The 25,042-nt window shown below is 48.1% G+C and overlaps 13 protein-coding genes across 13 annotated transcripts; 5 read left to right on the top strand and 8 right to left on the bottom strand.

The window, feature by feature from the left end:
- Positions 1–204: 204 nt before the first annotated feature.
- On the bottom strand, positions 205–2,422 carry F5891DRAFT_981406 (FAD binding domain-containing protein; the record flags this gene model as incomplete). The annotated part of the gene is made up of 12 exons (XM_041377096.1): positions 205–894; positions 948–974; positions 1,025–1,040; positions 1,102–1,111; positions 1,165–1,220; positions 1,273–1,449; positions 1,496–1,530; positions 1,581–1,687; positions 1,741–1,942; positions 1,996–2,154; positions 2,217–2,336; positions 2,393–2,422. The coding sequence occupies 12 exons, from the start codon at positions 2,420–2,422 to the stop codon at positions 205–207; spliced, it is 1,629 nt and encodes a 542-aa protein (XP_041224572.1).
- A 1,496-nt stretch (positions 2,423–3,918) lies between these two features.
- F5891DRAFT_1235338 (uncharacterized protein) lies at positions 3,919–4,614 on the bottom strand (the record flags this gene model as incomplete). Its single annotated transcript, XM_041369629.1, has 4 exons — positions 3,919–3,990; positions 4,042–4,078; positions 4,208–4,340; positions 4,446–4,614. Coding segments are annotated over 4 exons (411 nt in total), but the record flags the coding sequence as incomplete, so codon positions are not given.
- A 49-nt stretch (positions 4,615–4,663) lies between these two features.
- Positions 4,664–5,559, bottom strand: F5891DRAFT_954764 (Cupredoxin; the record flags this gene model as incomplete). The annotated part of the gene is made up of 4 exons (XM_041375279.1): positions 4,664–4,778; positions 4,827–4,850; positions 4,907–5,035; positions 5,168–5,559. Coding segments are annotated over 4 exons (660 nt in total), but the record flags the coding sequence as incomplete, so codon positions are not given.
- Positions 5,560–6,009: 450 nt separating this feature from the next.
- On the top strand, positions 6,010–6,419 carry F5891DRAFT_1235315 (uncharacterized protein; the record flags this gene model as incomplete). The annotated part of the gene is made up of 2 exons (XM_041369628.1): positions 6,010–6,022; positions 6,095–6,419. The coding sequence occupies 2 exons, from the start codon at positions 6,010–6,012 to the stop codon at positions 6,367–6,369; spliced, it is 288 nt and encodes a 95-aa protein (XP_041224569.1). The 3' UTR covers positions 6,370–6,419.
- A 161-nt stretch (positions 6,420–6,580) lies between these two features.
- F5891DRAFT_1279175 (uncharacterized protein) lies at positions 6,581–7,946 on the top strand. Its single transcript, XM_041370345.1, has one exon. The coding sequence runs from the start codon at positions 6,599–6,601 to the stop codon at positions 7,580–7,582; it is 984 nt and encodes a 327-aa protein (XP_041224568.1). The 5' UTR covers positions 6,581–6,598; the 3' UTR covers positions 7,583–7,946.
- F5891DRAFT_1190175 (uncharacterized protein) lies at positions 7,882–8,914 on the top strand (the record flags this gene model as incomplete). Its single annotated transcript, XM_041367253.1, has 5 exons — positions 7,882–7,946; positions 8,005–8,126; positions 8,235–8,425; positions 8,461–8,668; positions 8,727–8,914. The coding sequence occupies 5 exons, from the start codon at positions 7,882–7,884 to the stop codon at positions 8,912–8,914; spliced, it is 774 nt and encodes a 257-aa protein (XP_041224567.1).
- Positions 8,915–9,199: 285 nt separating this feature from the next.
- Positions 9,200–10,920, top strand: F5891DRAFT_1040973 (uncharacterized protein). Its single transcript, XM_041362043.1, has 11 exons — positions 9,200–9,217; positions 9,290–9,464; positions 9,538–9,620; positions 9,749–9,813; positions 9,884–9,913; positions 9,969–10,009; positions 10,066–10,101; positions 10,153–10,179; positions 10,234–10,369; positions 10,456–10,832; positions 10,888–10,920. Exons 2-10 carry the CDS (start codon positions 9,450–9,452, stop codon positions 10,632–10,634), a joined length of 612 nt encoding a protein of 203 aa, XP_041224566.1. The 5' UTR covers positions 9,200–9,217; positions 9,290–9,449; the 3' UTR covers positions 10,635–10,832; positions 10,888–10,920.
- Positions 10,921–10,954: 34 nt separating this feature from the next.
- Positions 10,955–12,508, top strand: F5891DRAFT_1190173 (uncharacterized protein; the record flags this gene model as incomplete). Its single annotated transcript, XM_041367252.1, has 6 exons — positions 10,955–11,071; positions 11,124–11,793; positions 11,845–11,964; positions 12,014–12,091; positions 12,138–12,291; positions 12,349–12,508. 6 exons carry the CDS (start codon positions 10,955–10,957, stop codon positions 12,506–12,508), a joined length of 1,299 nt encoding a protein of 432 aa, XP_041224565.1.
- Positions 12,509–12,573: 65 nt separating this feature from the next.
- F5891DRAFT_433803 (P-loop containing nucleoside triphosphate hydrolase protein) lies at positions 12,574–14,834 on the bottom strand. The gene is made up of 6 exons (XM_041371810.1): positions 14,622–14,834; positions 14,380–14,563; positions 13,882–14,332; positions 13,504–13,823; positions 13,383–13,446; positions 12,574–13,327 (listed from the first exon to the last, which is right to left on the bottom strand). The coding sequence occupies exons 1-6, from the start codon at positions 14,684–14,686 to the stop codon at positions 12,639–12,641; spliced, it is 1,773 nt and encodes a 590-aa protein (XP_041224564.1). The 5' UTR covers positions 14,687–14,834; the 3' UTR covers positions 12,574–12,638.
- Positions 14,835–15,354: 520 nt separating this feature from the next.
- On the bottom strand, positions 15,355–15,999 carry F5891DRAFT_912463 (uncharacterized protein; the record flags this gene model as incomplete). The annotated part of the gene is made up of 1 exon (XM_041373647.1): positions 15,355–15,999. A coding segment is annotated over one exon (645 nt), but the record flags the coding sequence as incomplete, so codon positions are not given.
- Positions 16,000–16,020: 21 nt separating this feature from the next.
- On the bottom strand, positions 16,021–17,079 carry F5891DRAFT_1040960 (chorismate mutase). Its single transcript, XM_041362042.1, has 4 exons — positions 17,002–17,079; positions 16,653–16,953; positions 16,408–16,594; positions 16,021–16,355 (listed from the first exon to the last, which is right to left on the bottom strand). Exons 2-4 carry the CDS (start codon positions 16,904–16,906, stop codon positions 16,311–16,313), a joined length of 486 nt encoding a protein of 161 aa, XP_041224562.1. The 5' UTR covers positions 16,907–16,953; positions 17,002–17,079; the 3' UTR covers positions 16,021–16,310.
- On the bottom strand, positions 17,080–20,381 carry F5891DRAFT_1147694 (uncharacterized protein). The gene is made up of 7 exons (XM_041365050.1): positions 20,092–20,381; positions 19,625–20,043; positions 19,506–19,574; positions 19,090–19,451; positions 18,714–19,033; positions 18,041–18,662; positions 17,080–17,983 (listed from the first exon to the last, which is right to left on the bottom strand). Exons 1-7 carry the CDS (start codon positions 20,269–20,271, stop codon positions 17,163–17,165), a joined length of 2,793 nt encoding a protein of 930 aa, XP_041224561.1. The 5' UTR covers positions 20,272–20,381; the 3' UTR covers positions 17,080–17,162.
- Positions 20,382–20,643: 262 nt separating this feature from the next.
- On the bottom strand, positions 20,644–22,435 carry F5891DRAFT_981401 (S-adenosyl-L-methionine-dependent methyltransferase; the record flags this gene model as incomplete). Its single annotated transcript, XM_041377095.1, has 10 exons — positions 20,644–20,808; positions 20,860–20,921; positions 20,978–21,074; positions 21,129–21,233; positions 21,291–21,430; positions 21,482–21,542; positions 21,615–21,629; positions 21,680–21,903; positions 21,976–22,141; positions 22,193–22,435. 10 exons carry the CDS (start codon positions 22,433–22,435, stop codon positions 20,644–20,646), a joined length of 1,278 nt encoding a protein of 425 aa, XP_041224560.1.
- Between the last annotated feature and the right edge of the window lie 2,607 nt (positions 22,436–25,042).

Raw genomic sequence — 25,042 nt, 5'->3', positions numbered from 1 at the left:
TGCTATCATAATCTCGGCTGCAAGTGATAATCAATGCATGATCAGGCCCTGGATCAAATGATGGTTGGACTGTCTGCGTCGTAATGACCCGCGCAAGTGTCGTTTTCAGTTACAAATATGATATACTACATTGCATGACTCGGAGGTATACAGGAATGAGCTGTGCTCGTAAAAATTGTAAGTAATGAACGAATATCCCGACCACTACGCATCCAAAAATATTTTGGAGAAATACTTCTTCACGCCTTCTGTACCATGGACTATCGCCCCAATCACACCATCAGGCCGTATCACAAACACTTTCGTCTGGCCAGCCTCCACGAGATAAGCCGAATAAGCATAGCCCTCCCGATCAACAAGAACGAGGTCAGGAGATGGGACAGGCGTCACTGATGCCGATGATGGCAGAACGACTGCCGATCGTACGACACTTTTGTCGTATGCCTCCAGTGCACCCAAGATCGAGGTAGCATCAGCGAGACTCGGCGCAAATACAAGCATTGTGTGGTACCAAGGTCTGTACAGACCGAAAAGCGTCGTTGTGTTGAGCTCTGCGCCCCCCACCTGCAACATATTGGGCGCATCAGGCGCCCTATCCCCAGCTTCCAGATGCCCCTCATCAAGCACACCATATGCGTTGATAGGCTTCCTCTCAACTGAAGAGACAAATTCATCGAGTACGATGGTGCTGAATCGGCAGTTGATGCCGAGCATGCAGAGGACGGGACTTCGTCCGGCCGACCAGTCCCTAGACGCTGTTGCCTTGTCGAGCATCGAGGTGGTCACCTCGAGCATCTCGGAGATCACAGGCAGACGTTCGGTGCTGTATGTCTCGAGAAGAGATTTGTTAGCGAGCCCTTTCTGGACGAGCGCAAGCTTCCATCCTAGATTGAACTGGTGTAGGACGCAGTCAGTCATAACACACATGCTGCATCTACCCGACTCACTGCATCTTGTACACCTGAATTGAGTCCCTATTCATAGACAAATCAGCAACAATCAGCAACAATCAGATCAATCATACCTGACCGCCCATTGGACTGTGGACACTTGGATGTGTTAGCAGCAATTTACATAGAGGGCACTCAAAGATAGACATACTGAGCAGCATCTACGACGACATGTATGAGTACAGCCACACACATCTCAAACAGAACTACATACCACCCGCAACGAACACTCGACCCTCGCTAAACTTATTCACCATCCGGATATTGGCCCTGGAACAAACCGATGAATGTGCATCAACACAGACAGGTTCACAAAACGTACCGGAAGTCGCTCATCCAGACCACCTTTTCGAATGTAATCTCCGTTGGTATTAACAACGCGATGGTTTCAAAGACAAGCTCTTCGCTCTCAGCTATCTTCGTGAGATCTAGTTCGCGGCCGTAAAGGAAAAATTGCCAGCCATCCTCGGCAATTTCATCTGTTGCACGCAATGAGAGGCTGCATGTCGTCAGTATACACATCTCCAAGCTTCAAGTGAACATACCCTCGTTCATTAAAGTTTCCAAACCGGTGCCAATGCTTCAAGACTGGTTTAGGATAGCTTTTCATCGAATATAAACTAAACGTACCACTTTATCGAGGCCAACGCTCGTCAAACGGATATCCCCAGTCACAATCCGGATATCGTCTCTAGTCTCACCCAGAAATGTGAGTCCAAGTTGCTTGCGCACGACGCCTGCAAAGCCGCCTTCAGTCTCATTCATCCCGGCGGATTGAACTGCGCCCCACTTTTAGCACCGTCAGCGCCGATAATCCACTTCGTATCAAAAGTCTCTGATATGCCGTTCTTTGCTAGAATAGCAGTGACACCCTCGTCGAACTGTTCGAATGAGCACAGTTTGGTGCCCATCTCAACAGAACAAGAAAATTTTTCTAGATGGCGTCGCAGAATCACATCTAGAAGCTGTTGACCCATCAATTTGAGGCCATGCTAAAAAAAATTGAATAAGCATGAAGGTTTGATTAAGCGACGGTGTTACGCACGAATGGTATTGCTGGACTAGGTTCCATATGCGGGTCCATCGATGAGTCTTTCAAAGGTTCCAACGTCCCAGGCTTGTACGAACGGAGGGGAGGGGGTGATTTTCCCTGGCTATTGACTTCTGAAACGTCCAGGAAGTTGTAGACTTCGAGGGAGCGTGGCTACATAGAGCATGCATTCAATGAGATCACGGGATGATGTGACAAGTGGATGTACGACAAACCCATGTTCCAACACCACGCTGTCCGATGCGGGGGTGGTGGTCTTCATCGATGATGCGGACCGGGATACCGTTTTGAAGGAGCGTCAACGCTGCTACCAGACCCACTGGCCCAGCACCAACCTAATGGCAAGGAATTCAACTGAGGTGCAAACACGTATCATAAGCACGTCACTTACGACTAGTACGGGAGGATGAACAGAAGTCATTTATAGCGCTCGAGATACTGGCAGGAGGATTGGTTAGTATGAATTCCAAGGATTTGGATCAGCAGGTCCTTATAACATTATGATGGGGATGGGGCTGGGTGTTGTGGTAATGACTTGTCATTCAGCTGCCGCTGAGCTGTGTATGACTAGTATCCTTACAAAACAACTTACCCATCAACGACGATTCGAGTCATTCGATATGACTCTTGACGTTACTCTTGTACATACGGCACTCACTTTTACATACGCAATCGCTCCTTGCTTCATACACGTACACGTTCGTTCACCTTTGATTAATCATAATTTTCCGTCTTGACAATCAGCGTATTTCCCCTCGGACAATAATTCAATCTCCCTAGTAGGACTGAAGTCAGCTGGATCTCTTATTAACGGTTCTACTTACATTTTCCTGACTATTGTGCTTTTCCCGTTTACACATCCCATCAGATGATTTGTCCAAGCGCTCACAATATAATTCATGACGGAGACTGGACGGCTCGCTTATGATTTATTTGAGCCAGTACCATTGGGAAAATTGGTAGGAAGAAATTTACACTCAGCGAATACATACAATTGAACAGAGGTCGAATTGACTGACTAGCAGGCGTCACGAGTCTATTGACTGACGACAAAGCAAAACAAACACGTACAATTTACTGCGTAATCACTCGGCCAATGAGTAAGCCCAATTAAACTTGGTGACAACTAACAACACTGGCAGTGACAGCATCATATAAATCACGCCCCAAATGCCCATTTTACTTCACAGCTCTCCTCCTTGCCCCGCTCCAAAGAGTAAACCCTGTTCGGCCATAGATCGCTGAAAGTGGATCACCTCAAACTCTTTTTCATCATAATCAGGATATCTTTCATCGCGATCCTCGCCATTCCTTTCCTTTTCCTTCACGCTAACTCGTGCTTTCATAGCACCTATATTCCCCATATATATAAAAATACGCCTGTCCTGTTCATATTTTCAGTGAATTCATTCATTCAAAGTCATCGAACAAAGTATACCGCACACTCAGCTTCTTGTCATCTGTATTCCCTTCAAGCTTGTCAGCATTCGAGTGATACACGTTGTATCTGCTCTACACAGGGACCGGCCTCAATGATGACAGTTAAATGTGAAGCAGTCCTTCGCTGACTGAATATTGTTGGTCTGAGTTGCATTGATTACCGGGGTTAGAAGATCTCGACTGGACTCATGCATGCGACGCATTGCCTAGATACTTAGCTTGCAAATTGCGTTGGTGATATCATCGCGTCATCTAATATTTCCTAAGTGCTGTCGTGACTTACCTCTCAATATTGGAGTTTGATTCGTTGACCTGGGAGACGCGTGTTCGAAGTGTCACCTCCTTGCGGAATCAGATACTATGATGTTGAACGTCGCCAATCGAGGTGACTGTTGCTATTTCGCGCGCGCGCCGTCACCATACATGAATTAAGCAACACGAATCTGCTGCGTAAAAGCCCTCTCTCCTCAGAGATTTCTACTCCCGTTGTATGACAGCTAAGAGCCCAAGACCTCTGAGAAGTGCGTATTTAAGTTGTGGGAAATCATTCTATGTAGCACGACCAGCGTTATTGGGCATGAACAAGATATGCATGCTTACCATGGCAATCGTCACGTAGCCGATGTACGGAAGAAACCTGGGGATGAAGTGTGATGAAGTGTGAGTGAAGTAGAAGCGTGGTTAGAAGATTGAGTAGGAAAAGAGACGTATCAGGCTGCGCAAGTTGTGCCTCAAAACAGGAAGGAAAAATGTGAAAAACACATACCCGCGAACTTTGCCAATGATATGTCTTCGGTCGAGCCATTCAAGGCCCCGGTAGAGGTCAATATCATCGACATGATTGTTGTCGCCTTTCGTGAGCATCAATTGATGTTCCCCGGGAGGTAGTTTGAGTTTGGCTAGTCTGGGGCGGGGTATAATTGTAGTTAGTCATCGGATTTCATCGACTTGACCCCCACAACAAACCACGTACGGCATACTGAAGATACTCACCTGTTGTTGACGATGCGGTTCTCCGTAGTCAAATGGGATAAAAACATCCCGGGTCTCCAGGACGCGGTGCACGATGGGTATTTCGGCGCCAGGGATCCTGTATACTGTTATATCACCCGTATGGTAGCGTTGGCCTGGAGGGTTCGTAAGAAAAAGAAGGTCGCCACGGTAGAACCTAGGCATGTTTGACTACATGTCTGATTTGAAGGACATAGCGACGCCCAAGATGCTACAAAGTTTGGTTTAGTGTGCTGGGGATAACTAGCGCGGCACCTATACCTGGAATGCTCGCATTGAGGTTGGGATGTTGATTCAGAGCTTCGGCCATGACCACCGCAAAGCCGCTACATAGGAATGAGCTCGTGGCTCAAAGATTACCTGTGCATACGTACTGGTTCAGATGGAAGTCGATGTGGCTGGTAAACACATCATGAGATACGCAACAGAGGATGTAACGAGAATACATGATCACTAATGAATAAACCACGGTCCAGAATTGTCCGTGACGAAACGTATTGTAACGTTGTCCCCTGTCGATCCCATACTTACTGTGTCTCTCCAGATTGGGTTGACGAAGTTTGTGGTGCTGTTTCCCGAAGTTCTATGTAACAACGGCAAAAGTGTGCTGTCGAGTGCGTTAGAACGGAGAATCACACAGGAACGGCAGAACGACGCACTCCATGAAGGTGGATAGGATGCTATAATGATGGTATGTAACAGGAGTGAGAAACACTGGGGCCTTACTGGACCTCCAAAAAGTAAACCTGTGTTGGGCAAGGCGATTTCCACTACTTTGTTTGAGGGAAGCTCGTATACGCTTCCGCCCGGCAATAAATCTGAGGGATGCTGCGCTCCACTGAGCATTTGCAACAGGACCGGCGTCGGAGGGTTGTGGTACGTAACATTGTTGACCTTTAAGATACCATTCACAGTGGTGGCAAGTAAGTTGATGTGGACGTCTGCTTTGCCAACCTCGGGGAAACCGGAGACAGGGATACTGAGCAAAGAAGCAAGCTTCCCTTCGTTAAATGGCAAGATGTAAGGTCCAGGAGTGCTCATAAGATCTTCAGCGGGCGTGCCATTGTACCTGAGGATGGCTTGACTCAAGCCACCTGCAAACGTTTGATTTGCAAAATCGGATGGTGCGCAAACCTAGCGCCCCAGACCATCGGTGATCGATGAGGGTGGAGTTGAATGTGGTGGGGCCGAAAATTTTGTTTAACTTGGGCGTAGGATCGTGGTGCCTGAAGGAAGCGATGATATTTGGAATGCAAAAGGCTGACAAGATAACTCGAACCAGTGGACAACAGCTATAGCAGCGCCGTCTTTCATGGCCATTGTGTTACTAGAACAGCCTATTCCGAGTCAAGCGTTCGTATGACTGAGCGCTGAGCGGTAGTCTCCGAGCTATGGCGGAACCGACCAAACCAATTCTACCCTTCCCACGCAAGATCTTAGATGGGTCCGTCGATCTCAATTTACATGCAGGTGAATCGCCGTCAATGATCAGATTGGGCTACCAAGTTCGTTGTCCTCGTATTTGACATTTGATCATCTTGACTATTTCTATCACGAATGACTTTCGGAAGTAAGCGGTCTATCATATTCATAGAGGAGATCTAATACTCATATGGAACAATTACACTGCCTAACGAGAAAGTCTCGCCGTTCGTACATCCTACCTATAGAATAGCGCATGGAATTGTAGGCACGAGATTCGATGGTGGTTTCGTCCTTGGTGGAAAGGACGGCGTCGGGATAGGTCTAGAAGGTGCACTCAGCGACGAAGTCAGACAATGGAGAGTGAAACGCGTACGCGAGGTCCTTAATGGCCTCGGTCCGACTTCCTGGGAGACAGAAACTACCAGTTTCGCCACTGGCGACGAGCCGAACACACAGCAGCAGTCAAAGCGCTCGCCTGGGATCCACACGTGAGCGGGGTGCTTGCGACTGGAGGAGGGATGCACGATAAACATATTCGCTAACAAGAAACACAGTGCATTCAGCCATGGATACACGAATGACTCGCGAAAGGTTGAACTATCTATATCAGGGGTAGCCACATTGATGCGGCTGTGACGCACCTTGACGTCATTTTAGCCGCATCAAAACCTGATCAGCTAGTTAAAGGAGTCAAATCAGCTTTGTCTCTTACTCGCACGTCATGGACCCTCCTACTCCCATTGCATTTAGATTTAACGACCTTCCAACTGAGCTCGCCCTCATCGTCTTCAAGTATGCGGCACAACCACTTTTTGCTCAATATGCGCCTTTCACCCGAGACCCATACTCATTCGCCCTCTCACTATGCCAGATCTCCAAAATTGTCAGGCGCGCTGCGCTGCCTGCACTTTTGCACACAGTATTATTGTCGACAACTCACGACCTACTCGCTTTCGTACGGGCTCTGCGCATGCAGAAAACATATATGGATCAACAACATGCTCTAGCTTTTGATTATGCATCTTGCGTGGACAGCATATCAATCGGACACTTTCGGGGGCCTTTTGAAAACCCACCTAGTTTCTACTTTCCGATTCCTATACCCGAGCTTGAAGGCGAGATCGATATCAGTCTGCTCGCTCCAGTCATTCTCGGTGCATCGTCCCTCGCAATCAGCTTTCAGGATCTAAATCTTCTTTCAAAATGCCTCAAACATGCGTGTAACTCCAATGTCGACCACAACAATTCTTTGCTTCCTTGGAGCATCACAAGTTTGACATTATTGGGTACGTTCTGTCACCCATGGTCCCTCATGGGGTCTGTCTATGGATATGCTTTCCTCGCTTCCATCCAACACCTCACCCTACTCGAGTACACATCCTTCCGACAAGAATGCCTGCCCTTCCAGTGCAACTGTCTTAGCAAAGTCAAATTTAAAGACTGCTTAAGCTACATGCATCGCGCGCGCGTTCCTTTCAAAGGATTGCAAACATTTTCGTTGGCGATTCCGCACATCAAAATCATTCCGCACACCTATTCCCAGCCGGTCGCTCAGTGTGCGCCCAAGGGTGTATGGGTGAAGTTGGTCACGTTCCCTGCTTCCGTGCTACCAGACCCCTGTACACAAGAGGAAATAGAGCAGTTTATTAAGACCGGAGCGGAGTTTACTCCACATGGATTTCTACCAGCCAACGCCGTTCCATAACCGCTTTCCAAATCTTTGAGGCCTCACTGGCACGGGTGTCAGACAGACTAGTACGCAATGGGTTGTATTATGGTCCATAATTTGAACATAGTTGAAACTCTTATGACGATAGTACCTGCTCCGGCACGGGCTTGGTACCAAGCGACTTATTCGTGTAGTCCTTGCCATTGCAGAACGTTCATCACGCTGCATAACAGCCTGCTAGACTGAGTACTGGGCCTTCGCAACGTTCGCATCGTCCTCTGCCAAGGCCCGACCTGTACTTTATGTACCCTCCTCTTGTTGATTTCTGGTAAGAAATGGGAGCAAATGGGAGCAAAAAGGCAGTTTGGTTTGCAACAGCAAGAATTGCATTGAAGTCAAGGTCAGTGACAAAGTCATATTCGCAGGCATCCTTCTGATGTAGTGTTTACACTTTACAGTGATCGTGCAGCAGCAAACAGAGACACCAAGTCTATCGTCCAGATTTCACGCTCCAACATTTATCGCTTTGGTGACTTCGCAGCGCCGGTCTTTCGTGATGTTGAATGGACTAGTGATGAGGGTGAGAGCTGGGCTGTGATGGCATAGGGACTGGCTCGAAGCAAAAGACAGCCCTTTTGCAGGTGCGTCATACTGATAGTCTGAAGTACAAATTCACATTGCACTTTAGACACTCCTAGGTCACCTACGCATAACTCCTCCGCCCTTACCTGGAGGACTATTTCCCTCCACGCGACCCACACAACTGTGTGGCTTTTGTATCATTTGCGCATCGGCCGCGCGCAGCAGGTGGTGCCTTCTACGACTACACTTCTCGATACGGCGCAGTCAGAGAAGAAGACCGTATCACCCTTTGAGAATGTATGTTTGGAGAGTACGACTTTCTGAACGTCCAGCCGAAAGGTGGAAAGGTGAAGACTCCCGTTGAAATTGCACAGGACGAAGTGAAGAAGGGCATCTTTGAGGACCTAACTTCGAGACTAGGTCTTTCCTCCCTGTTAGATTTACCTTTGATAGCTTTATCAAATGGCCAGACGCGTCGAGCACGCATTGTGAAGGCTATTTTGTCTGAACCAGAGCTCCTCGTACTCGACGAACCTTTAAGTGAGTGATTGAACTTGAATCCGAAGAGCATAACGTATAATGGCTGTACTTTATCCAGCCGGCCTTGATGTTAATACTCGTCCAATCTTGCTGAATGTCCTTCGGTCGCTGCACGAGTCTCGCAGTCCACGCACCATCATGGGTCTCTGGATCCAGGATCCTGTTTCTGACTGGATTTCGCACATCGCTCTAGTGACGGGCGAAACTATCCTGACAGGTGTCAAAGATGACATCGTGTCCAAGTAAGATTGATGATTTTTACATTCCTGTGTCGCTTGAGTCGCTTGAAGCTGAGACTCCAATCGCCCTGCCGAATTTGGCTCTTGCTCAACACGTTGGTCTAATGCTGTTATATAAGATATCAGACAACGAAGGAGATGCGTTACCTAGTGTTCCGAGGGGGACTGGTAAGTGACTTCTCATTTCGTTTGTTCTAGCTATACTCTGGGCATGTCATCGTTTTCGCGTTGTACTTGGAGTTTCAAAATTTCATGATGCATCGACGACGATGAACGATTTGGAATCACCATCTAATACTTGTACGTGAGGGTGTGTACCGGTACACCTGCCGTCCCGTACAGGGCGCTAAGATAACGCTTGTCGATGCTGTGTACGATTCAGACGTTGTGCTACACCGCCACACAAAGCCAGAAGTCATTCATATTAATCAGCGCTGCGCTTGTTCTCCACAAGACAAGCCTTCTTGCTTATCAACCACAACATCACACTTATCAGCCACCAACAAATCGAATCTTTGACCCAACACAGAACTTATTAAGCCATGGCATATCAAAATGTGCGTGCTTTTTGCGACTATCAATCTGAATCAAGCGTTGATGCTAGAGGTGCTTTTTCTTATCTTATTGTAGTCACCCTATGGTGGATATGGAGGACCTGGGGGGTTTTCTTCAGGTATGGCCCAGGCAGGTCTTCCGCCTGGTGCTGATCCTCAGTGAGTGTCGTTCATCTTCATTCTTATCATCAGCATAGTCGTTTCCCTATAAACATCGATTGCAAGCGCTTCATTTCCACCTCCTTCATCATTGGTGTTTTTTGACTGATCCGCATATGATACAAAAGGCTATGGTCGTGGTTTTCTGCTGTCGATACGGACCGATCGGGCGCAATCTCTGCTATTGAGCTTGGTGCGTCTGTTCTGAGAATCTGAGGAGCGTTTTTGTTAATCATGACCTGTTCGGGATCTTGGGTGATTAGAGAGGGCGTTGATCAATGGAGATTGGACTCGTAAGTTTTTCGCTTTTAGGTTTTTGGGTTGGGATAGAAACTAATGGTGGTGTAGCGTTTGATTTGGATACTGTGAAGCTCTTGATGGGCATGTTTGTGGGTGTCTTCTTTGTTATCGTGCTGTTTGATCGATTGTTCATCGGTTGCAATAGGACGTCGATCGGAGCGGAACGATCGGGTTCAACGAAGTACGATTTCCCTATCTTATCTCATCTTCCCATCGATCTAAACGAGAGTAGTTCTGTGGACTCTGGAAATATATCAAGGTGCGTACACGTCCTCAGCTCTGCTCATACAGCCTACCAAAAAACGACCAATAGGACTGGCAGAACGTATTCCGCTACTTCGACAGAGACCGCTCCGGCACCATCGACCGCAATGAGCTCCGAGACGCCCTCAGTCGATTCGGGTACAATCTCAGCCCGCCCCTGATCAAGCTTATCCAAGTCAAATACGGTATGTCTCCCATTCTCCCATTCGAGTCATGCACCTGTCACATTGCCGCATCTCCGCTGAAACTACGCTAATCCAAGATATCCAAGCTTCCAATGTTGCTAGCAACTATGGCCCCGCCCTTGGCATCACGTTCGATCGCTTCGTTCGCGCTTGTGTGGTTATCAAGCAATTGAGCGGGGCGTTCCAGAATCTGGATACTGATAATGACGGATGGGTGCAGATTAGTTATGATCAATTTATGCAGACTGTTCTGTCGTTGCCTTGATGTGGTTTTGGTGATGGAGTCAGGAGAGGAGGGAAATGTGTACTTTTATTTTGTCAGTAACAGCAACGTTATGTATGTGAGATATATCTATCTTCTTGTAGTGGGCACTGAAGTCGGCAAGCCGTCGATAGTTGAGGCCCTCGGGCCGGCGAACACTGGACGCGTGTCAATCACGTGGCAAGATATTTACCATTACTAGTAAGCACGTGAGGAACGCGACACGTAAATTAACCTGAACGCGCTTTACTTCCAGTTTCGAAACTTTATGTTCTCTCGACGTTGTTCTACGCCTGTAATCACGTTCCTGTAATCAGTATACAATGGTCCACAACTGCATTGACTGGAACGTCATACCCGTACGTTTCTTGACGATATCGCACGGAAATAAAAAGGTCGCGACGCGAAAGGGTCCAGCATCCAAAGTTCGCGAGTTCAAAGTACGTGTCACGTCAGCCACTCGTGAGTTTTAAATCATGTCTGTAATATCAGTCCCTCCAATCTTTTGCGCACCGTAAATTTGATATCCGAGACCACCCACCCTCATCCCTGCGCTTCCGAACGACCTGCAACCTTAGCACTACACATTTCCAGGACGACTCGACGTTTGAGGTCGATAACGAGGCATGGGAAGAAGAGGGCTTGGTGGACCTTGTTTGTTGTCTGGAGGTGTACTTGGAGGAGGTTATGCCTGGTCCACCGTCCGGTGAAGAGGCCACGCAACCTGTGGAAGAGGAACATGAGGATACTCATGTGCACGAACAAGTTCGAGATTCTGACGAACTGGAAGGTGGAGAGGGAGAACACAGTGATATAGCAGACACCAATGACAATGTCGAGGAGGACGAAGCACAGGACGAGGACGAGGCGGAGAAAGAGGAACAGGAGCAGGAGAACAAAGGGGAGGATCAAGAAGAAGACGAAAAGACAGATGAGTTTGAGGAAAGTACAGTGCGGACTAGGCCATCTCGTCGCCGACGATGGTTCGTTGCGTCTGACGACGAAGATAGTTCAAAGGCGCTTGATCGTAGCTCGAGGCTGACCGCAGATTTGCAGCAGACAGAGACTCTGGCTGCTGTTATTGGTGACCCTCATCCCTCGATCCCGAGTACTAAGGACCAATTGATTACTCCTCGTGCGCAAGACACGCCGCATGTCTCTGGTGAGTCACTCCCATCTGCTACACAGGTATGTGTGACAACGAGATATATAGACACAGAACAGCCAATGAGGAAGGAAAAGGAAATTCCTCCTGCGCATCGCGCACGGGTGTCGTCAGTCGCTGGAAGCTCACAAGAAGGCCCAGCCCTCTTCAGAGCACATAAACCACTAGGTAGTGCACATTCTTCTTTGTCGTCTGATATCTCACACAACAGCATTAGACCAACATGTTAAGCAAGAGCCAATTTCGGCAGGGCGATTGGAGTCTCAGCCTCAAGCGATCCAGGCGACACAGGAATGTACGTTGTTTGCAAAATCATCTATCGTGCTCATCAATCTACATAGCTGAACCAGCGCCTGAGCTCACACACACCAAACTCGTCGTCAGTATCCAGCACAAACCCTCCGCACAGCATGCACAATTCAGCGCGAAGCCCCAGACACGAATAGGTAAAGTTCTCGCCGGGGCATGCAAGAGCTTCCGCTTGGATGTCAATGTGTCAGTGCTTTCGACGTTTGCGTTGACTGTTCATCGCCTCATATTTTCACTCTGCAGAGCGCAACTCTATTTAGTGGTGGTAACGCAAAATGATAAGGGCTTGAAGGAGGAAGATCATTTCTTGTGTGATCGAAATGAGACAGTAGAAACCGCTATCGTGGGCGTGGAAGGGAGGGCAAATTTCATGATTCGCATGCCTGAAGATCCCGCAATGTAGGATGGTATATATATTTCACTTTGTAGTGAAAAAGGGAATTCTACGGGTAGCTTATTCCTCGAAGGTGCCGAAGGATCTTGTAGACAATACCTTCCATCTCTAACGCGCTCGATTTTTCCGGAGAAGAGTCCTACGACTCTTGTCCCGCCCCATCATCTAATTTGAATCTTTTTAAACCATCTTGTACCGTCCAAGGCACCTCTTCCTCCCAGTGGCTGATAACCACTACTGCTTGGTCGGATCCCACACCGCCCTCGCAAAGATAGCGCCTCGCAGCACGGACCATATTTTCGTCCATACCGCTCCAGACTTCGTCCAGCAAAACAAGTTGGGGGTGGCTCACAAGCGCCCGCATCAACAGAACGATACTCTGTTCACCTGCTGAGAGGTCCACGAAATCGCGTTTCGAAAATACCTCGTTCGGTGCCAACAGCTCGTCGCCAGTGACGAAACTGCTAGTTTCTGTCTCCCAGGAAGTTGGACCGAGGCCATTAAGGACCTCGCGTACGCGTTTCACTCTCCATCGTCTGACTTCGTCGCTGAGTGCACCCTCTAGACCTATCCCGACGCCGTCCTTTCCACCAGGGACGAAACCACCATCGAATCCCGTGCCTACGACGTCAAATACACTGACGCCAGCGCGTCGCGGGTACGCATTCGCAAGCTCTGGTGAAACGACGCCGATGAGCGAACGTAGGAGTGGAGTAGGGATACGCTGCCGAGGCCGAGAGAACAACTCCAGATTCGAATCACCTCGCTGAGTGTAAGACTGGGGATGGTCCCCGGTCAAAAGCGAAAGAAGAGTAGTTTTCCCGGAACCTGTAATAGCTGATCAGGATGCTAGAGCTTCGGTTTCGTGCACATGTTGACACACCATTCGCGCCTTGGAGATGCCAGCGCTGGCCTTCGCGGATGGTCCAATTTATATTTTTGAGCACCTAGATCGATAGTGTTATTGACACGGAAATAATATTAATGAAGAACAGTGTAGTTACCTTGCGTGGGCCGTATGATACGTTCACGTTCTTCATGTCAACTACTGGCTTTCCATGATCAAGGCCAGGCTGCAGATATGACTGAGTGGTGCTTGCCGTTCTATGCTCAGCTTCCTTTGCGTGATGTTCCGCATGCTTGGACATGATTTCATCTTTGATACCTGTCAGGATAGTTTCGCCCGTCACTAGAGCGATGTGCGAAATCCAGTCAGGAACAGGGTCCTGGATCCTGAGACCCATGATAATGCGTGGACTGCGAGACTCGTGCAACGACCGAAGGACATTCAGCAAGATTGGGCGAGTATTAACATCAAGGCCGGCTGGACAAAGTACAGCCATGATACTTCACGCCCGTCATGTTTAAATTCAATCACTCACTTAGAGGTTCGTCGAGTACCAGGAGCTCTGGTTCAGACAAAATAGCCTTCACGATGCGTGCTCGACGCGTCTGGCCATTTGATAAAGCGATCAAAGGTAGATCCAACAGGGAGGAAAGACCTAGTCTCGAAGTTAGGTCCTCAAAGATGCCCTTCTTCACTTCGTCCTGTGCAATTTCAACGGGAGTCTTCACCTTTCCACCTTTCGGCTGGACGTTCAGAAAGTCGTACTCTCCAAACATACTTTCTCGAAGGGTGATACGGTCTTCTTCTCTGACTGCACCGTATCGAGAAGTGTAGTCATAGAAGGCACCACCTGCTGCGCGCGGCCGATGCGCGAATGACACAAAGGTCACACAGGTGTGTGGGTCGCGTGGAGGGTCTGAGAGGAAAGGAAATAGTCCTCCAGGTAAGGGCGGAGGAGGAGTTATGCGTAGGTGACCTAGGAGGGTCTAAAGCGCCATGTGAATTTGTACTTTAGACTATCAGTATGACGCACCTGCAAAAGAGCTGTCTTTTGCTTCGAGCCAGTCCCTATCACAGCCCAGCTCTCACCCTCATCAATAGTCCATTCAACATCACGGAAGACCGGCGCTGCAAAGTTTGGGTCACCAAAGCGATAAATGTTGGACTGTGAGATCTGGACGATAGACTTGGTGTCTCTGTTTGCTGCTGCACGATCACTGTAAAGTGTAAATACCACATCAGAAGAAGGCCTGCGAATATGACTTTATCACTGACCTTGACTTCAATGCAATTGTTTCTGTTGCAAGCCAAACTGCCCTTTTGCTCCCATTTGTGAACATTTCTCACCAGAAACCAACAAGAGAAGGGTACATGAATTGCAGGTCAGTAGAGAACGATGCGAACTTCGGCTAGGCTGTTATGCAGCGTGACAAACGTTATGCAATGGCAAAGACTACGCTTGGGTAAACCCGTGCTGGACCGTGATCAGCCTTCGTGTTGCTGGCAAGACAAGGAATAACTGCGGAGCAAGTACTATCGTCGTAAAAGTTTCAACTATGTTCAAATTATGTACCGCAATACAATCCATTGTGTCTGTCTGTCTGACACCCGTGCCAGTGAAGCCTCAAAAATGTTGCAACCTGCGGTAAAGGAACAACCGTGACCGTGAAGGAACTTGAAATGGAACATATGGAATAAACCTTGCTCCAGTCTTAATAAACTGCTCTATTTCCTCTGGTGTACAAGGCTCCGGTAGCACAGAAGCAGGGAACGTAACCAACTTCACCCATATATCTGAATCCTTAGGCGCACATTGAGCGACCGGCCGGCCCGGGTTGGTGTGCGGAATGACTTTGATGTGCGGAATGGCCAACGAGAGTGTTTGCAGTCCTTTGAAAGGAGCGCGCGCGATGCACAAAGGATGCATGTAGTCTTCGGAATCTTCAAATTCAATTTCGCTAACACAGTTGCACCGGAAGGGCAGGCATTCTTGGAAGGATGTGGACTTGAGTAGGGTGAGGTGTTGGATGGAAGCGAGGAAAGCATATCCATGGACAGACCCCATGAAGGACCACCATGGATCAAAGAAATGACCCAATAACGTCAAACTTCTGATGCTCCAAGGAAGCAAAGAATTTTTGTGGTCGACATTCAAGTCGACATCGGAGTTACACGCATGTTTGAGGCAGTTTGAAAGAAGATTTAGATTATTAAAGTTGATTGCGAGGGACGATGCACCGAGAATGACTGGAGCGAGCAGACTGATATCGATCTCACCTTCAAGCTCGGGCATAGGAACGGAAAAGTAGGAATTAGGTGGGCTTCGCAAAGGCCCCCGAAAGTGTCCGATTGACATCGTGTGCACGCAAGGCGCGTAATCAAAAGCTAGATCATGTTGTTGATCCATATATGTTTTCTGCATACGCAAAGCCCGTACGAAAGCGAGTAGGTCGTGAGTTGTCGACAATAATACTGTGTGCAAAATTTCAGGCAGCGCAGCGCGCCTGACAATTTTGGAGACCTGGCATAGTGAAAGGGCGGATGAGTATGGGTCTCGGGTGAAAGGCGCATATTGAGCAAAAGGTGGTTGTGCCGCATACTTGAAGATGATGAGGGCGAGCTCAGTTGGAAGGTCGTCAAATCTAAATGAAATGGGTTCCATGACGTGCGAGTAAGAGACGAAGCTGATTTGACTCCTTTAACTGGTTTTGATATGGCTAAAAATGACGTCAAGGTGCGTCACAGCCGCATCAATGTAGCTACCCCTGGTGGAACTATATAGCTCAACCCTTCACGAGGCATCCATGTATCCATGGCTGAATGCACTCTGTTTCTTGTTAAAGTCGAGCAGCAAGTAGTATTATGCAGTGATCATAACCGTAAAAAGAAATGGTCTGACCAAGCCCGAACGCACACATCACCCTATATCGGACGTGCACGTCTATACAAGTACCATACGCGTAACTAGACTGGTTGTGTTTTCAAGTGATTCCCGGCGTAGGTATTGAACTTGTTGAACTATCAGGAACGGATAACTTTTGAGATAGGGGGTAGCACTCACTACGCATTCCTCGAAGACGACACTGGAATTTATGATGCCCTCGTACACACTCTTAGCGACAATCTGTGGCAAATGCACCGATGGAGCATCATCAACAGCGCCCTGGATCACCTGCTCATTCCGAGACGGAACGTTGACATCCGCAACTGTAGCCTTGAAGCGGGTCGCTTCTCTGACGTACGAAGCTCTAAAGTGCATAAGTCTCAGTGATACGAAGAATCCTGCGGAGCTCTTTTAGACCGCACCTTGTTGACAATAGCTGCAGTAACTGTGCATCAATGGTGTCCAACTGTACTCGAATTTCGTCTAGCGAAGAACAGCATGTCGTGCCGTTCGCGAAATGGATCGTTGGCTCGCCCCATGGTATGCTACGGTTGGCAGTGGAGGATGGTATAGAAGGAAGAGGGTTGAAATAACATTTTTCAGAAGGGTCTGAGGTCCGGCAGGACGCCGCCACGACGAGGCCGATAATTTGAAGAGCCACAAGAAAACCTAACATCCTGGTTAAAGTGAATCGTTGGTTTCTTTGGAGTTTTATACCGACAACTTCGCGCGGAAAATCAGACTGATGAACCCGTGACGTGTAAATCTTACCTATCACCCGTGGTGAGTCGACGTGGCGTGTAATTGTGGTTCGACTAGCGTTTATACCGAACACCCGTTCATAATGACGACCAAAGGACGTTAAGCCCGATTAGGTTCAAATTCGAATTCAATAGATTCTGCATATTCAAACCTCAAACTCCCATCCAGCATCAAATAGTGCGGCCGAGCTCTTGGTATGCCCACTCCGGCAAGAAAAGGAGCACTTCCTCCAATGACGGAATCTTGCCCCCAGTACGCCCCCCACCAACCGTAGCACTTTCATACTCTGCCCAACCACAGCTCACGCGTCCCGTAGCCTTCTCATCCTCGCTTCCAGCAAAATCAACGTCCACTTCAAACTCCTTTTCCCAATCCCGACTCCATAGTCGTATTTGTTCGAGCCCGTCTTCAGGTACCTCAGAACCTCCTTGCAGACCTTTTCCGCCGTCACCAGAAATATAGAATCTTTTCACGTGTTTGCCTGAGAATTCGAGAGTGCAGCTTCGAGTATTCAATCCTTGTACTTTGATACGCGCGCTGTTCGATCCCGTACGTTTGATAGATGTCGTAACCCATTTCTCCAGGGAGGATGTAGGGCCCTGTCCATAATGACGCTTGTTTTTACCCGGAGAAGGCACAAACGCATCCCCAACCTCCCATTTACACGTTTGCAGGCCGAGCTTGTCTGGAGCATTTGTACAATTGACGGGTTGGTCAAATGCAGACGGGAATCGGGGGATGATCGCGGTCGACAGGAATTGACGAGGCCCAGTTAGTGCAGTAACTACGCGAGACGTGTCTAGGTCTACAGTTTGAGCGAAATAGACCTTGAGCGGTGTTTCTTGTGAGAATGGGAATGCAAGGTAGGTGTAGAGTGTCGACAGGACGAAGATGATGAGAATGAGACCGTTCAGCCAGCGATGCATGTTCATACTGAATGGTGCAAGGGGGAACACAATGAGTAACGCCAGCATAGAGACCGCTGCATAAACTGCACGGCACGTCAGTTCACTAAGCCAATACAACACGAAATCCGTCAAGTACTCACCACCAGAAGGACTGGCTCCATCTGTGAGCGTCTGATTCATCGCAAGGAGTAATATGACTGCGATATGAGACACTAGGATAACGGGCAGCGGAACAACAACCAAAAGCTGGGCAATCCACCAGCCAATAGCGCCCTGCTCTTCACCTGATGGCGTGGGTTGGCCATTCTGGGCGATGAGAGGCGTAATCTCCGTCGGCTCAGTTTCTTCAATGACGCCCACGCGCTGGTCGCCGTTCTCGGAGTCATGGTGACCATTCTCGGCAGTGTCCACAGCATCGTAGTGCACACCTCGCACCTGACGCCTTTGCCTTCCAATCTCTTCCTCGTCTTCGTATCCCCGAGCGCCAGCCATGCCTTCCACACACGCAAGTATGGCGCCAAGGAGAACCACCGCGTTCCAGGCAGTTATGAAATATGTTCCTCCAAGCGCGACGGCTGATGTTGTGTATACGAGCAGCACCCATGTAAGAACATACTGATGGAGAAGGATAGACAGCTTTTGCTGTTCTGGAGCAGGGACAACGCCATGCTTCGTCAGTGGGAAGGTGAGAGCAAGGACTGTTGTGAGATAAGCCAGTGACAACGCAGACGCAAACACAAGCCAAGGATGAGTGTGAATGACCTGACATTCAGTAAGCAAGTGAGTGCGTAGAACGAGGAACTAAACACTCACGAATGGATTCAGCTTCGCATACCCTACCACTAAAAGTGTCTGGAAGCCAACACCGAGCAACAAAGCAATCCAGAATTTGGACCAGACCCAGAAGCCTTTGAAAATATGTGTTATTTTCGCCGATGCCCGCACCACAAAGCTCTCGCGGTGTGTATCACCATTTGCAGTGCGATAGTATCCAGAACGAATACGAGACGTGACCCTGATGATATGCTCGAAGTAGACCAACATCAGGAGAATGACGGGCCCCACGGTAAGGAGGATGATGTTCACGATCTGCAAAGTTTGAAATGTGAACACGATCATGACGGTACCAAAGACTGATAATAGAAGAGTTATAAATGCGGCCAGATGAAATAGCAAAGAAAGAACTCACGGTCGAAATACACTGGCTCAATTCCTTGTCCAACGGACTCGGTCCTCGTTTTTCCCTTGACATCGTTTGCAAGGACAAGACTCGAGGACAGCGTTCCCTCCATCATTGCCCATAACGCATTTTTGCTCTTGTCACTGGACATACCAGGGATAGAGTCGTACTTCGTATGATACCTGCTCCTCCCACGGTAGAAAGCAAAGTCTAACCCTTTGAGTCCGGCTTGCTCATAAACCGAGTAGTCTGTACCACTGCGGATGACACCACGCGAAAACGCATCGGCTGTGATGACATTTGCGTGGGGACGAGAAGTGCTCCAGGACGCCAGAGGGGCGCGAGAAGTCGTTCGGAAAAGTAGTGGCCGTCTTCGAGATTTCAGTCAGCAAAGTAATACAACACAGTTTTGTCAAACCGTTCACCCTCCTGCCGCAGCACCTTCGAGGTTCAAGAAGGTATCAGTGTTATTGACCCACGGATGCTCCATGAAACTGGCAGTCAGATGAGCGAGTGCAAAGCGACAGGCAAAATTATAGCATACACGTGTGCTCCATTCAAGCCGTCCTCTTCGCCATTATTGATGTTGAACACCACCGTCCGGCTGGGCCTGTTCTCCGCAAAGTACTTCACCATGCTCAACAGCGTCACTACGCCCATACCATCATCCGTCGCTCCAGGAGCGGTACTGACAGAGTCCCAGTGTGCACTGAGCAAAAGCCCGCTCGACCCTTGATACTCCTCATCACTCCCCTCGACCTTGACCAATACATTGTCAGACTCGTAATATACTGCGTAAGGGTTGGTGGAGAGTAGTCCTGAAGCCCAAGACGCATTTGAAGAAAGGTCGAAGTCCACGGAGACATGGTCGTAGGAAGAAGCGATGTCCTTCACGCGGTTCAAGATGTAGGAACGGACTAAAACATTCGCATGCGAGTTGAAAGGATGCGGACGAGCGGCCACCTGAAAGAGCTAAAGTGAACCAGTCGCATATCTATGAAGATAACGCACCTCGTGCAAGTCTCTGTATGCTTGCTGGAAGTCTAAGCCTTGTGTATGCTTGGGCACAGAGGGGAGCTGGTCAGTTATTAGCAAGGTGCTGAAGACTGCCGCATAAATGACCGTTATGAAGATAGTAGTCGGAACTGTGCGAAACGCGAGCACAGCGGATAGCACGCTGAGGAACCCCATGTTTGTTTTGGCTTGAACCTCGCTGAGCCAATGCACGACTTATAGGTTGCAAACCTGGTGCTCGACGTTCAACTTGAACTAGCGTCTATAGTATATGTAATGGCTTGCCGAATAACGACTCATGACCAGTAAATATCGATCAATAGTGATCACGAGGGTGGTAATTTCAAATTTCAAATTATATATAGCAGCGCCTATGGTTGAATATAGGATGATCGATGATCGATTGGGGAGGGTAAAAGTACGATAACAAAAGGTCACAGATTGTGTTCAGCATCAGTCCTGAGCGATTTTAAACTCCAAGAGCATCGTCCCTACAAGATCATAGGTTTGGGTGAGCGCTAGACCAGCACTGGCCCTGTGAATAACAGGTCAAACATCGTCAACGTATCCAGGCATGGAAGAAACTTGCGCAATATTCTTGATTTCGTTCAAGGTTCGCTCCTTGCCATTAAAACAAAGCCACATGACCATGTCAAGGTGGTATGGTGTGTGACTACCGAAGTTCAATAATGTATGTTCGGGTGCCTTATGATCCTGAATGTATGATCATGGCATCTGAGCCATCCAGCTAAACTTTGAACTCACCTTACTAAACTCGTTAGCCCCTACGTCAGGCTCTTCAAATGGGCGCAAGAGCACGCATTCATCTATCGCAGTATATTGATTCTAGAGCAAACGCCACTTTGAAAAGCAGTCGACTCACGAATCAACACCCGACTGTTTGGTCCCATTACTTTGCGAATATTATGGAGAATCACCATCGACTCATTGTCCGGCCAGTCGTGAATGATGCTCCTCATCTGTATCAGAGTATTGAGCAGCCCGCATTGAATGGGAATAAACCAAGCACTTACATAGTAAACATCCTTTCCGACAACAGGTGACTCCTCTAAGAAATTCAATGGCACGAACTCTATGTGCCCGCCGAGCAGCGCCTCAGGAGCATTCTTCTCCCATATCTGATCAAATATAAATATAACTTATCCGTTGTGCGAGGACCTGATGTCTGGACTCACATTTCTTGACAGCTCTAAAGCTTCTGGGAGGTCCTGATTGGTTATTCTGAGATTAGGGAACATTTTCGCCAGAGGAATAGACATGGCTCCCGTTCCAGATCCGACATCCACCACAGAGGATACATTGTCCCAAGGGTAGTCTTATGGCGTGCTTTAATCGTGCTGACAGTTGAAAAATGGTGACGGCTCACGATGCAACACCGCAGAACAGCTCTGGATCTCAGAATAGCCCGCCATGCTTCTGTGAAATATCTGTGTATACGATTATGCGAGCCGTCAGCCGGTCGAGAGCGGATGAATATTGAATATCGGATCCTCACGCACATCGCGTGCCTCATCCTATACAATATAATAAGACACGAAAGGCCAACATGATGACTAAAACTCACGTCCATCTCCCAGAACTTGTCGTCTTTGCCTTCCTTTCTGAGAGCAAATGCTCGAGGGGTTTTGTCAACCTCGCTCGATCTTGCAAACTCTTGGTCGGTCATAGTCTCATGGAGAACCGTAGCATATTTTGCGAAATCTCGATGACGTTGTATATAAGCCGCGACGTTGCTTTTTGACTTGAGCACGAGGGAAAGTCGCGTGTTTGCGAATACGTCTCGCTTAACTGTGTAACATCCAAGGTTTCAGAGAGAATTATCAACCAAAGTAAGATGTATATTGCCTTCTTTGAAACAACCCCTGAGGGCTAAAACTCGCAAGACGCGTGCGATCTTGGCCTTATCGAGGTCGACTGCATTAGCCAACGCATCCACACTAAGACCTTGCGGGTGTTTGTCCAAGACGTCTGCAATACGTGATTGCAAAGCGACGTCTATGCACGCCCAATTGTAATTATTGACAAACTGAGAAGATGAGCAATGAGGCATATAGGGTTATCTATAATCGATACTTACATTATATGCCGTGTATTGGGGGGGAGCCAGTATGGTGTTCAATTGCTCGCATGCACCCTCGAGTAGCCTGATTGCCTTTCTGAGGGCAAGTGTATCGGTCGCGAAGTCGAGGGGGTGGAGGGTGCCTGCGTCGATACCAGGGACTCCATGACCAGTTTTGTTGTATTCTGCGATTGCTTGATGTGCGGAGGAGTTGATGATATCCAAGAGGACTTGAACCTTGACTTGATTCAGCTCCGTCATGTTTGGGAGTGCCAGTACTTGTGCGTAGCTGTTCAGGTTTTATATTCCTCAACAAAATACATATAATCCAACTGGTTTCCCATGCCAGCAAAGACCTGTGTTGGAATTGAACGTTTGAAATCATTTGATGATGTACCACCTCGAGGCAGCGGCAAATTATGTTCAGGCTTTATGGCGAAATACATAATCCAGCTGCTTTCCCATGCTAGCAAAGATCTAGACCTGTACGTATTGGAATTGAACGTTTGAAATCGATCTCAAATATATTGATATACTTACCAACGCAGCAGCAAATCACCAATTTTGGGTACGACACTCCTGCTACAGAGATTAACATTTATGTAAAACCAGTGAATGTCCAGTCTGGGACGGTGTTTGAATTATATTTGGTCACGTGTTTGCTTTGTCGGGGTTTAACTTGTTGACCTCTTCGATGACCCGTTGCGCTGATTAGACGCCGTGCACGATATAGATATCTACATAAAGCTCGACTTCTTGTGCTCCTTTTACCGCTTATCAAACATACGCTCTTCCATGCTAAATATTGTTCCGTCTTTTAGTGGTCCTCTGCTAGTATAACATGTTGATACTCATCAAACGTCACTTGGCTTGACCTTTGCCATGCCTGTGTCGGAATATATCTCCTCAATGCTAACGCAGGTGTTCGGAAAGAAGGACCATTCGCTATGTGGGGCAGCTAGTATGGTGAGTACCTCCCATTTTGCCAACATCATGTCTTCTCTGCTGGTGAGATCTCACATGCCAGCAAAGACCTATGTTGAGATTAAACGTTTGAAATCGATGATGGGTGATACAAGCAAAGAAGTATACTACCTAATCATGACGCGCGTACCAATTTTTGGTACAAAACTCCCACATGTGCACGCAGGTTTCGGAGTTTACTCTGAACAGAGACATATTCAAGTTATTGTACCATCGAAGTCATCCAAATTCCTGCGATTCTCGTCCATCTCAACACAACATCCGAGTCTAGATTGTTACTTTGCTACTTTGCACTCAAAGTGCTTAACACTCTAACACTGCGGCAACAAGCGCTGAACCATGACATGCCCCGGGCCTGAAGAATGAGTTAGTCTACCAGACCCTGCTCGCGTTCGGCTCATTTCATTTCATTGCAGTCGAGACCAAAGTGGCAAGTCAATATGGGTTGCCGCCACGTAAGAGGGAGAGGCACTTGCCAAGGATATCCAATCTTGCGAAGAACGTGTTATCGGCGAATGACAACGTATTCAAACTCTGCGGTGCTTCCGAGTCTTCTATCCCCGTGTCCACTGGCACTTACACATCATCTCCAGGATGAAGGAGCCTTGCCTGAATCGCCACCATCTGAATCCTCAAGCAACTACGTCGACTCATCGTTCTCCTGTAACTCACTGGGAATAATAGACTAACAATTCTTCATCTACCCTATCTAGTTCGGGAGAAGCTCAATTTCGCCGCCGCTTCCAAAGTCAATGCTTGTCCATTATACCGTACACTACATGCTCGTGGTTTCGTGTCCGGCCATCCGTCCTTCACTTTCGCAACCAAGATGGCGTGTTGTTACACTGCAGGAGTCAAGAGGACCCAGACAGCGCCAATCATTGCCTTCCGAGTCTACGGCTATGGGTGTTGTTACCTTTCAATCTGCCGAGCAGCTCGAGGCCATGGTCAACCAAGTCGAGTTCGTCTCGGCATACCTCCTCATCCCGCTGACCGCATGCACAAGATTAACTAGATGGTTGACACACTCAACTTACTGTAGTTGCAGTTTAGACGTGACCGAGTGTACAGTGGATCATACTTCGTATTCAAATCTATAGATACCCACCGTGCAGTCTGATTTTAGAGTTGTCTAAGCGGATGACTTGAGCTGACTGTGGTACTTATGATGTTCGGACTGGTTTGTTATAACACATAGCAATGGACAAGGACGCTGATTTTACCAGAGATGCGGTTGCGCATGCGTCGCAGATTGTGTTCAAGTACAGTACACATTGGTACTTCCTCGTTGTACTGAAAGGGTGAACTGAAGGACGTCGTTACAGTCACCTGTTAAAATGACATGAAGAGTCTGAGTACGCTGCCGCAGCGCTTTGTATTTTAGCTAGCGTTTCAATACTCTCTCTGTCTTGTGGCTGTATATTTGCAATTCGTTCCACTCGAGTCCGAGTCATTTGAAATTGTAGTGCTACGTCGTAACCTATCACTCTCAGAAATTACCTTGGGCGCGTTAGTAGCAGCAGCGCCGCGTGCTGATGCGGCACTGAACCCTGCATGATTTCACGTCATGGATCACTAGGAGGAGATATGTCTCCTTCATATACAATCCTCCCATACAAGAACATCTAGATTGTTACTTTCTTACAAGACGCACTCAAAGTGCGCAACATACCTAAAACTGTAGCAACAAGCGCTGAGCCATGACATGCTCCTCTCATTGCCACGTTCAGCTCATTCTATTGCAGTTGACGCTGAAGTAGCAAGTCAACGTGGGTCATTTTTCAACACGGCTGTCCTTACTCAAACGTGAAGTGTAGATCTTTCACTCTTTTCTTATGCGTGGATCCCTATTTCATGCTGCACCAGAGAAGAAAACCGTTTTCA

Source organism: Suillus fuscotomentosus (assembly GCF_016647785.1).
Source record: "Suillus fuscotomentosus strain FC203 chromosome Unknown F5891scaffold_35, whole genome shotgun sequence".
Lineage (NCBI taxonomy): Eukaryota > Fungi > Basidiomycota > Agaricomycetes > Boletales > Suillaceae > Suillus > Suillus fuscotomentosus.
This window is presented reverse-complemented; position numbering and strand designations above follow the sequence as displayed.

Excerpts from the sequence above, each read along its gene's own strand:
- F5891DRAFT_1279175 (XM_041370345.1), top strand. The coding sequence starts at position 6,599 with ATGGACCCTCCTACTCCCATTGCATTTAGATTTAACGACCTTCCAACT.
- F5891DRAFT_1040973 (XM_041362043.1), top strand. Across the intron at positions 10,102-10,152 it reads GAACGATCGGGTTCAACGAA|TTCTGTGGACTCTGGAAATA; the intron begins GTACGATTTCCC and ends AAACGAGAGTAG. Across the intron at positions 10,370-10,455 it reads GCTTATCCAAGTCAAATACG|CTTCCAATGTTGCTAGCAAC; the intron begins GTATGTCTCCCA and ends AAGATATCCAAG.
- F5891DRAFT_433803 (XM_041371810.1), bottom strand. The coding sequence starts at position 14,686 with ATGTTCACAAATGGGAGCAAAAGGGCAGTTTGGCTTGCAACAGAAACA. Across the intron at positions 14,564-14,621 it reads ACAATTGCATTGAAGTCAAG|TGATCGTGCAGCAGCAAACA; the intron begins GTCAGTGATAAA and ends TACACTTTACAG. Across the intron at positions 13,328-13,382 it reads GCATCTCCAAGGCGCGAATG|GTTCCGGGAAAACTACTCTT; the intron begins GTGTGTCAACAT and ends CAGCTATTACAG.
- F5891DRAFT_1040960 (XM_041362042.1), bottom strand. The coding sequence starts at position 16,906 with ATGTTAGGTTTTCTTGTGGCTCTTCAAATTATCGGCCTCGTCGTGGCG. Across the intron at positions 16,595-16,652 it reads CTGCAGCTATTGTCAACAAG|AGCTTCGTACGTCAGAGAAG; the intron begins GTGCGGTCTAAA and ends TATGCACTTTAG. Across the intron at positions 16,356-16,407 it reads TCGTCTTCGAGGAATGCGTA|TTCAATACCTACGCCGGGAA; the intron begins GTGAGTGCTACC and ends TAGTTCAACAAG.
- F5891DRAFT_1147694 (XM_041365050.1), bottom strand. The coding sequence starts at position 20,271 with ATGGGGTTCCTCAGCGTGCTATCCGCTGTGCTCGCGTTTCGCACAGTT. Across the intron at positions 19,575-19,624 it reads GGCTTGAATGGAGCACACGT|TTTCATGGAGCATCCGTGGG; the intron begins GTATGCTATAAT and ends TCTGACTGCCAG. Across the intron at positions 18,663-18,713 it reads ATGCGAAGCTGAATCCATTC|GTCATTCACACTCATCCTTG; the intron begins GTGAGTGTTTAG and ends ACTGAATGTCAG.